At 41.5% G+C, this 10,114-nt stretch overlaps 2 protein-coding genes across 14 annotated transcripts in view; both read right to left on the bottom strand.

Annotated features, from left to right (window-relative positions):
• Positions 1–47: 47 nt before the first annotated feature.
• On the bottom strand, positions 48–4,685 carry LOC100122361 (V-type proton ATPase 116 kDa subunit a-like). 2 transcript variants are annotated; one of them, XM_016984721.3, is made up of 13 exons: positions 4,299–4,685; positions 3,414–3,551; positions 3,033–3,341; positions 2,828–2,901; positions 2,633–2,759; positions 2,396–2,572; positions 2,098–2,310; positions 1,812–2,025; positions 1,307–1,739; positions 1,109–1,236; positions 817–1,040; positions 338–738; positions 48–261 (listed from the first exon to the last, which is right to left on the bottom strand). In XM_016984721.3, the coding sequence occupies exons 2-13, from the start codon at positions 3,528–3,530 to the stop codon at positions 159–161; spliced, it is 2,520 nt and encodes an 839-aa protein (XP_016840210.1). In that variant the 5' UTR covers positions 3,531–3,551; positions 4,299–4,685; the 3' UTR covers positions 48–158. The 2 variants fall into 2 exon arrangements, with proteins under 2 accessions (XP_016840210.1, XP_032454057.1); XM_032598166.1 differs by lacking the exon at positions 4,299–4,685 and adding an exon at positions 3,624–3,964.
• A 766-nt stretch (positions 4,686–5,451) lies between these two features.
• Positions 5,452–10,114, bottom strand: part of LOC100122376 (potassium voltage-gated channel subfamily H member 8) — a 91,538-nt gene continuing 86,875 nt past the window's right edge. For all 12 annotated transcript variants that reach the window (XM_032598486.1, XM_016984284.3, XM_032598485.1 and 9 more), the window contains one exon: positions 5,452–10,098. The gene's annotated coding sequence lies outside the window, so the exon portion shown is untranslated. The remainder of the gene's footprint in view (positions 10,099–10,114) is intronic.

Here is a 10,114-nt window from a genome sequence, read left to right as displayed (position 1 = left end):
GGAGTTGCAGATTTCGCGCGCGTATTTGAAAATTTAAAAACCTCAGCTACAAATTATAACATGCGGTTTCAGCGAAATACTTTTATTATTGAATTCTGGTACAATTATATTTCAACAATTATTCTACTCCAGTCCTCCAGTTACAAAAATGTTTACTTTTAGTCTTGATCCGGGCAATCCTCCGAGTCAAGAATGGTCTTGAAGTAGTACGGCTGAAAGAGGTAGCCTTCACCCTTGTAAAACTTGCTCATAAACTCGACCCTGAAAACAACGAAACATTCCCGATTATCGTATCCTCTACGTCAGACGTGCATATCTATAACACTATATTGCCTACCAGTGAAGACGTAAGGTGTGAAGAAAAGCTGACAGTCCCTCCATGAGGACCAGAATAGCCAGGGTGAAGACTGACCAGGCGCCGAATGCGAGGAACATCGCGACGCCCTTGATGGCCATCTCTATCTCAACCTCGACCCCCATCGTCATGAGTGGGAAGCTGAGAATCTTGCCCATCACCATGTTCCAGAGCACCTCCGAGAGCTGGGCGTGGGCCAGTGACAGGGCCCAGAGACGAAGGTACGAGGCCGTGTGCGATATCGTGGACAGCACGTACTCGATCGTGTGGATCGCCTGCTGGATCATCACCTCGCCGAACTCCTCGTGCTCCTCGTGGGAGACTTTGGAGCCGCTGGGACCGGCCACGCCGTTGCTGATGTTCTGGGAAGCCGAGCCGTTCGCCTGCGGTAAATGACGACGTTTTGAATCGTATTGAAGCTCGTAATGAACGGTGATTCTTCGTTAGATGTCTTCGCTTACGTGGACAACGCCCTTCTTCCTGTGGGTGAAGAGGAAGTGAAGCGGTTTGCCGAAAAGCAGCACCGGGATGCACACCAGCGCTATTCCGAGGAATACCAGCTGCATGGTGGCATGGCCCGGGAACATGAACTCCTCGCAGGGTTCCTCGGGGTCCGAGCTGCCGAAGAGCATCATGTTGATGAAGGTTATGAGGATCGACGGAGCGCAAGACTCGGAATATCGACCTGTGATGCAATCGTTATAGCTCGAGCACGTTCTTGATTCAGCAATTAGGGGATGAGTGAAATCTTACCTTTTATCAAACCGCTGTAAAGTACCCACTTGAGAAACATGAGGAAAGCCAAGTACGCGAAGAGTACCAGCAGAAGCAGCAACTGCGGCAGGAACTCGACGAAGAGGCTCGCGTACTTTCTCAAGTGTCTATAATGGAATAAACAATCTGTTTAGTGGTATGTGTACTCGGAATGAAAAAGCGAGTATCGAAACTTACACCATGTTAACGGCGCTCATGCAGACGCCGAAAATCATATGGACGACTCCGAAAATTATGGAAAGCTTCATTTTGAAGGAGTTCAGAAAAATGATTTTGTTCTCCGCCAGTGCCCAGACCGGATCCACACCGATCGGATACGGATGATCGATGTACGATTTCTTTGGAAACAGCAAGTGCTGCTTCTTCTCGGTGACGTTCGAAAACTTTGGAAACGCGACCTTGCGGATTTCCCAACTCGATCCGAATATGTTCATCGACTTGGAGAAGAGGTCGTTGTAAACGAATCCCGTGTACACGGAGTAAAGTCCCATGAGCAGAATGACGTAACGACCGCCGAAGAAGATGTTCCAGATCTCGTTGCTGGATTTCTGAGCCATGAACTTCTTCTCCTGAAGGACCATGTAAAGGCCGAACAGGAACATTATCAGTCCTGAAAAAGTCATCATTTTAGTCGCTCGAAGATATAAAATTTGTTACGAGCGGGGGGGGGGGGGGGGTTTACCATGTCCAACGTCGCCAAACATGACGGCGAAGAGAAACGGAAAAGTCACGATGGCATAGAGGGCGGGGTTGGCCTCGCGGTACGAGGAAACACCGTAGGAGTCTATGAGAATTTGGAAAGCCCGCGTGTACTTAGTCGACCTGTTGAACGTGGGCGGATTGTCGTTAGTTTCGATCACGTTCAAAAACGAAGGGATGGAATTGCCGCAGAGGCGCTGAAAGATGAGTTTTCTGCGTTTAGTCTCTCCTATAACGATCGATCGGTAATAACCGGTTACACTTCATACCGATCCTTCGGTCAAGCAATCTTGCAGCGCAGCCAGATCAGAAATCGGTGCCCAGCACTCTCCGATGAGGCACTTCTTCGATATGTCTATGCTGAAGAGGTTCATGGTGTGGTAGATGGCCTTCATCTTGTGCACCATGATCGTCCAGAGGGGCAGCTCCTTGGCCACGCTGCGAAGGACCCGCTGACGGTGATCGTTCGTTTGGTTCAACACCTGGACAACGATAGCGAATGCTCATTTTTGCATTTTCACACGGTCACAGAGAGTATAAAGTATAATTGGATCGGAGTATAATAACCAGATTGAGATCTTCCAGCCGCGTGCGTACACCCTTGACCATCTCCATGCGCTCGGCATGGCTGTTGGGGATAGGGTAGAGGGAAGCGTGAAAGCCGATGCAAACCTTTTTAATGCGGCTCTTGAGTTCCTCGCCTTGGAAGAAGGCGACGAAGACGGTTTTGTAAATAGCGGCGCCCTGAAAATCAGAGTGTGAGCAAGGTCTCGTCGTATAGCGCACTCGAGTCTCGGTTCATACCGTAGTGGGATCCTCCAGCTGCTCGTCAAGGTTGGCTTGGCGCAGAAAGACATTACCACGGGAGATACGCCACAGCATACGTTCGAAAGCAGGCATGCGCTCGCGACTGATCACCCCGGCGACGAATCTGCAAAAAATTAGTGCGGTGATAATCGCCGGCCTGCATCGCGAGGATTGACCAAATCCTAAACTTACTCTAAGCGTCCCCGGCTGGTCTGCATCTGATTCTCGTCGCTGATAAGAGGTCGGATGGAGTCGTTGGCCTCGTCCTGTTGATACAGAAGAAGAAGTAAACCTTGATTCTTTGAGAGAATTCGAGGATCGATTATACAGGTGTATATGTCGGTAAGTGAGTGTCTCGATGACTTATACACTGCTAAACTCATAGGCTAATAGCTACCTCAGCGAAAAACACGTGGTTTTTCTCGAGCACATGGCGCAGCTCTATCAGCTCGAGATAGTCGCTTTTCAGATTCACCGCGTTCTGACTCAATTCGCGAATGTCACCCTCGGACTTCTCGACCCTCGCTTCGAGGTCGATCATCTGACGCGGGTTGGGGGCGCGTGGCAGGTCTTTCAGATCCTCCACGATCGGCACCTCGTCCTTTTTGACTTCGGCTTCGATGTAACGCAGCTTTCGCTCCAGGTCGTCGCATCGTCGAACCTCGTTGACGAATCTCCGTTGGAAGTGGGTGACTTTTTCGTTGAGCTATGGATTCAGTGGCAGGACGGGTTGTAAGATTTATAGCTTATATTTGGGTATGGAAGTGAAACTACTTACGTCTCGGAATTGGACGATCCCAGCCTCGCCGAGCTCGGACACCGTGAGATAAACCGCCTCTGGCTGAATGTACAGCTGGCACAAGGCCATTTCCTCGCTTCTGAACATCGTCCCCATCGTCACCGCTCGAATTGATTCCTGGTATGGATTAAATGATAGAGGATGAGAGTATTCAACGTTTACTTTTTTTCAATAAAATAAATAGGTTACTTTGATTTAACATAAGTAACGTCCGTGGATCAATTGAACATTACAACTGTTCAATACACGACAGAACTAATGTCATTCTGCTGGTCTATCAACGAGATTGTGTACTGTTCGATCATTATCTTATCATCGATCAACCAGATTTTACCTCGTATTTCAAATCTAGTTTTATTGGCTCATCTCAACCGACGGTAAATCGTTGACAATGAGACATGTGATTACCTTATCAATTCGATAACAAAAACATAAATATGTTCACGGGTAATCTCAATTATTTCTAATCAAGTAAAATGCAAAGATTAAGTTATGAGGTACTTGCTAAAAGGAAAGAAGTTAACCGAGCACAAAAAACGACAAATCGTACTAAAAACGCAACCAGTTATAGCAAGAGCGGCTCATAAGTATAGCAGGTCCAAAAAGCAGTTTTGGTTCAGTGATACGCCTCTATTTATGCACCGTGAGCGTAAATAATGACGAGGGAAACAGGAATGTGCCTATGCGCCACCTATCTTTGCTAGTCGGAGATTAGATCACGTATACTTGGCGCTACTTCAATTAATTCCACATTACGTAAAGTTGCAATATGTATTAACGAAGATGCCATCGAACCTCTATAGGAATAGGGACGAACCGTCTAAAATAAAAAGAGCTATACGCTCTCTATGTACTTAGACTCACGTGCGTGTTTTCCTAGGCAATAATTCACAGCCGATGTTCTCTTAAGACATATCACAACTGTACGATGGACACAAGCACCCGATGACTCGCACAAGAAGGTCTCAACTGATCAGATGTTAAGCAGACAGAAGCTTTTTGATATTATTGTTGGTTGTGTTTGTGGTGGTATGTCCGTTTGCACAAAGAGGGGATAGAGAAAGCGTACGAGCCACAGATAAGTCTCGCGTCGATCAGAGATTGCCCCCTTTAGACTGAACGAACGATAAGTCCAAGTTCCCCTTTCCAGGTGCTCGCTTTTATCGCTTATTCTTTGGTAATGAGTAAAGATGCCGAGCATTTATGTAATTTCCGATGGATTTTATCGGCGGATACTCGACTTTGGCTGAGCTTAAGCTTCATGATTTGTTGCTATGCGTACAGGCGCACTGCGTGACCCTTGACCCCAAAAAAGGTCCGAATTGATAATCCGAGTCTTGAGCAAATTCATTATTTCTAATGTATTTATTCTTTTGAGAATTAAGTATTAATTAACACTAGCAATTCAAGCGAGCGCGGTTTAATCTTTGATTTTGCTCGATTGAAAATGATTAAGATTACGCGAAAACATTTATGATTTGTTCGATAAAATAATTATCGATACAGTGCGTTATCGTATATACCTCGACAATTTTCCGTTTGTCAGAAACGGGGCTAACAACTACATGTATTAATATTGTTAAAGTCAAGTTGGAATAAGTATATTCTTAAAAAACGATTTTCAAAAGAAATTCGCTGTTAGGGTGGTGCACATCAAGCATACAGAATCTCCCAAGAAGTAAGCGTAAAACAAAACAGTATAATAATTTGGACTGGCTTACCCCATCACCTGGCCTGAAGCTTTATTTCCTGGTTTCTGTCAAGCAAAAATAGGTGGCGCATACGTTCTTTCCTATAACCCTTATCACATTCTGCGCGCCAATCTTATAGATACAAGTATAACGATGTAGCCAACTATGCCAAAACTGCCTATACTGCTTGGGCCGCTCATGTTATAACTGCCTAAGTCTATAGTGTTTAAGTAAATTATGTATACGTAATATTATACTGTCATTCTGAATAACTTGGAATAACGCAAAATCGCACAGGGTATTATTGGGTATAGTGAATTACAACATTTTTTTTCATTGTTGTCTTTATTGACGATATATTATTCAGTGTGACTGACAGAACCAAGAAAATTGACTAGCATCTCAGCGTTTACACCTTTGATTGAAGAGAAAAAACGACCATGGGCTTTTTTCTTTTTTTTTCACCTCGGCGTTTTCATTTCAACCCGAGTCTCCGTGACTGTGTGTATATGCGTGTGTACATGCTTAATGACAAGTCGTCTTTAGAATCTTCGGTGCGATAATAAGGCGATGTCTCGACGTCTCTACGAAGAAAGAAGAACAACCAACTCTAAGTTCGCCAAATCTCACTCTTTTCCATATAATAGCTTTTCTCTACATCCATTCAACATTACCGATTGATTCTTCGTTCGACGTACGTGCGCGGGAGATCGAGAGAAACCTTTAAAAGGTAAAACCGACATTGTTTTTTTTTATACTTTGTTTGCTTTCTCATGTATATTATTATAGTCACGCCGTTCTGAGTGTAATTTATTTTTTTTTATTATTTTTCCAAGATTATCACATTATATAATTAAGGCCTATCTTACTCTACTGTGGACTAGATTTTTGCACGCGCGTATAAACGTGCGTCGCGACCATCTCGATTATTTTATAACTTTTTCTCGCCCATATCTTTTTTTTTAACTCTGGTTTTATTTTTTGTACACTTTTTCTGCATAACTACCGTTTCTTTTACACGCTCAGTGTCGGAAACAACATTTCAACATTTTGACGCTTCTTCTTACAATATAATATACTTACTGCGGTTATACAGTTTCTCATATGTCTTTGCGCATCAACTATATATCTCTCTCTCGACTTTTCAAAACATACGCAACTCTTTCTTGATAAAATACACAAGGCCAGCGTATATACTCGACATTTTTTTTGCAGCCAACGTTATTGGATATACGAACTCTTTCTCGAAAACGAACGATTCACAAAATATTTCCGAAGCTGGAGTAACTCGTGTTTATTCTTTGTCCATCATGTACGATACATTTATTTCATTTCGAACGCTGTACTCTTACATTGCACTGTGGTTTTTTGTCGGCTCGATGAAACAGACGGTAAAGGTTCTCGTGGAAACATCGGAACAGAGGTATTGAGAAGATAGCTGATAAGAACTCGTTGATTTTAAATGTCTAGTAAAATATATTCGGCTAGTTATGAGAATATTTATATGCATTTATATACTTTATTTTATTGAAATAACAACATTTTATATAATTTTACAGAGTTACTTTTTAGTATTGACTACTATATCTTTATTGTTTATTTATTTTGCTTCTTTTTATGTAAAATCTTCATAACTTTATATCTTTAACGTTTATTACGGCTTACGACTTAATTGAGAGATTGATAAACGGTTTTTCAAATCAATAACTTTCACATTGCAACATTTAGCTCGAACAGAAATCGCTTTAAATCTATACAGGAAATAACTTACTTCCTCAATACCTCAATTCCGGAAATATTATACGCAAGAGTCCATATATTTATATCCATAGTTTTATAAATGTCAATTTGCAGTGTTGTTCGAAAATATAGACTTCCGCGAAAGATATCTCAACAATGGGGAAAAAGATGTGCTTCATTCCGTCCAGTACTTTATATTTTTGCCGACGGAGCGAAAGGGGTTGGCAGAGATGATGCGTGAAATGGAACACTTCATCTGGCCAGTTCACTTCCGCTCCTGTGGGTACAAAAATCTCGTACCGATTCGAAAAGACGAAAGCTTCTACTGTATATAGGTATGTGTGGTGGAAAAATGTCTTAATTATTTTTAGATATATAATAATAATAAGTACATATCTCTGTAAGATCCGTCTCGTTATAACATTACTATTTTCCTCTATACATTCGGGATCGACGAAGAGTGTAAAAAGATGTGTATATATAGGAGTTCCGACACGTACAATCGATTTCATCTACTACATTACAATTAGCTTTTCTTTTTAATCATAACGCGTATAGAGAGCATAGAAATAGTATAATAAAATATATGAAATATTTATAAAACGACTGCCCGCCGTAAATTGTGACCAGACGACATCACGAGTTTGTAAAGCGTGTGCGTGTAATTTTATTTCTTTGCTTTTGCATACTTGTGTATCTATAAAATTTGTATCTGGTATTGAGACAGTTATCAAGAATGACTATGTTTCGATAATTTGCAAACATTCCGGTTGTTTATACAGTTGAGATGACAAATTCGCGATTGGGAACAATACGTATTCGTCATTCATTTGAATCATTTATAGCAAATGTTTAGTATAGCTTATTCCGTTTACATATTTAGTAAAATGCGATTCAGTCTCAGTGAAAAAGATATTTATTTCCATATGTTTATTCTTCGACCAGCGATGAATATTTTTCATTTATTTTCGGACAGTCGACGTGTCGAGCTCTCACAATGTACGGCGCGGAAAATTGAACCAATAAGATATCGTGCATGGCTTTGTAGCCGTGCCGCCATCACATTTTTTTCCCTTCATTTATTTACAAACACTTACTAAGCGCTCAGCTATATAGAATACTTACAATTATCTCATGCGTACGTTTTCTTACAAGTACGCTTCTGTACATTTTACACGAGTTTTTCCGAAATCGATCGACTACTCCCCGCCTCGAGAGTTTATTCTCGAGGTTACATGCAGTAGTTGCGAACTTTTCGGACGTCATCCGTCGATCCTCGATCACAGTGGATTCAGAAATTCGGAAAGTCGCAGAGTTATTTTTAGAGATCAACGCTTATATTTTGAGAACAATTACCGCGCAGGTTTGAGGGAGAAATACATTTTTGACGATCGCTCGACACACATTTAATTGTATTATACATCGAAGTGTTTGGTGGAAGTTATTGCTACATATTATCAAGTTCCCGCGCATTTGTATCTCTTTGCGTTAATTTTCTGTTCACGACTGTAGCTTGAGTACACAGTGAACAGCGATTTTTCGGAGAACGTTGTCGTTAGTTTCATTTTTTTTTAATTTTCCATACGTCTAATATTATACAATTGCTCGGAACACCTCGAGCTTTTGGTAAACTTTCGACGAATGATCTGCGTGCAGAGTTAAAATGATAATCTTTCTCCTTCCCTAACTCATCACAGCATGAAGTATATAGACGCACTTAAATTATGGAATGATTATGGAGTCTTTTATCGCGGAAGAACGAACGCTTTGCAATTTTGTACAGAGGATTGAACTGTTCTGAAATAATAGTATTCTATATCGACTGAAGCATTATCGATCGAAACTATAGGGTTATACTTATATGGATTTGATTAAGCATTTCGTGTACTTCATTAAAAACTAAGTGCTAGAAGAATCAAACATTCGAATGTACAAAAATTTGTAATTATTATATTCATACAAATATTATTATTAATTAATTTTATTTATACGTCGTGTGTGTTTCAGTCGATAATAAGTGTATAATCCAAGTCACTTATCCCTCAAAATATTTTGCACGAAAGCGATTCTCCAAGTGTCTGTGTGTTTATCGTAAAGAAAGCTAAAAGCGCGGACTGTTTTCTTATTACATTTTTACTAAGCATATTATAACGAATGTAAACTTCCCCTCAAAAAAGACTTAGTTGTTTATGCATTATAATAATTACACTTGAGAAACGTAAGCAATATATCAAATTTTGCCCGTCATCGAATCTCCTTTAAAAAATCTACAGTATATAAGAAAAATACAAAGAGCCAAATACGTTATATAATGATCGATAAAACGGAGAAACGCGATAATCTGCACCTCGAGTTTGTGCTCATATAATGAATTCGGAAATAGAGATATGTCGGGTGTTGTGCGGCTACCTATGTGTGTGAAGCAACAAGTTATACATTACATTCATCCGATATGTATTCGCGATAAAGATATGATGTGACGATATGTGTGGGGATGATATATAGAGGATCCTCAGTACTTTTGTGCGTTCTGCGCTCCGAAGCATAATTTGATGATTTACATGAGCGAGAAGGAAACGTCATCATATACATTCATACCTAAAATTTCAGAGACAGTGTAGAGAAGTACCAAAACGATATCATAGTATATCACTTAACGTACAGCTTTACCGAGAGAAACCGAAGGAAAGGTGTGGAAACAACTCGAGAAAAGCAGTGAAAAAGGCACTCGAATCCCGCATCTTCTTTCCCGTAACGCAAGGGTATTATGCTTTGGATGAAAAGTGCCTTTTCCAAAGTATACGACATACGACCAAGAGCATAATACGTATGACAAAGCTCGACAAAGAACCGAGTCTCTCCGAAACGAAATAAGATAAAACTTATAATCCGTTGCTCGAACGGACGGTCATCCATATTATACAGTGTACGCTTGAGCGCGATTCCTCCGCCCATTTGCACATAGAGTCTCGCGCAATATTCTGGGCAGTACTTATAGTGTTACGCGTGTACGCAGGAGCGACTTCTCGTTCGCTCGCAGTATAGGTGAAGCAGCTGCCGTGTCGTGTGTGTGTGTGTCTGTCCCTCCGCGTTCTAGCTTTGTGGCAAGAAGAATATACAAAAATAGAAGCGTGCAACGACGTCATCGGATACTTTGCGTGCGATGGTTGGCGGAGCCCTTTAGATCTCGGTGCCGCCGTCCGTTGATGAATCTTCCCCGCTGGGTTGGCGCCCTGCGCGCGAAATCGC

The sequence above is a fragment of the Nasonia vitripennis genome, chromosome 3, assembly GCF_009193385.2.
Source record: "Nasonia vitripennis strain AsymCx chromosome 3, Nvit_psr_1.1, whole genome shotgun sequence".
Taxonomy (NCBI): Eukaryota; Metazoa; Arthropoda; class Insecta; order Hymenoptera; family Pteromalidae; genus Nasonia; species Nasonia vitripennis.
Note: the sequence above shows the minus strand (reverse complement) of the source record. Positions and strands in the feature narration are given on the sequence as shown.

What these genes read in the sequence shown, in the direction of transcription:
- LOC100122361 (XM_016984721.3), bottom strand. Translation starts at nt 3,530, where the DNA reads ATGGGGACGATGTTCAGAAGCGAGGAAATGGCCTTGTGCCAGCTGTAC. An exon ending in GGATCGTCCAATTCCGAGAC is followed by an intron (nt 3,342 to 3,413) that starts GTAAGTAGTTTC and finishes CTGAATCCATAG; the next exon opens with CTCAACGAAAAAGTCACCCA. An exon ending in CACACCTTACGTCTTCACTG is followed by an intron (nt 262 to 337) that starts GTAGGCAATATA and finishes CGTTGTTTTCAG; the next exon opens with GGTCGAGTTTATGAGCAAGT.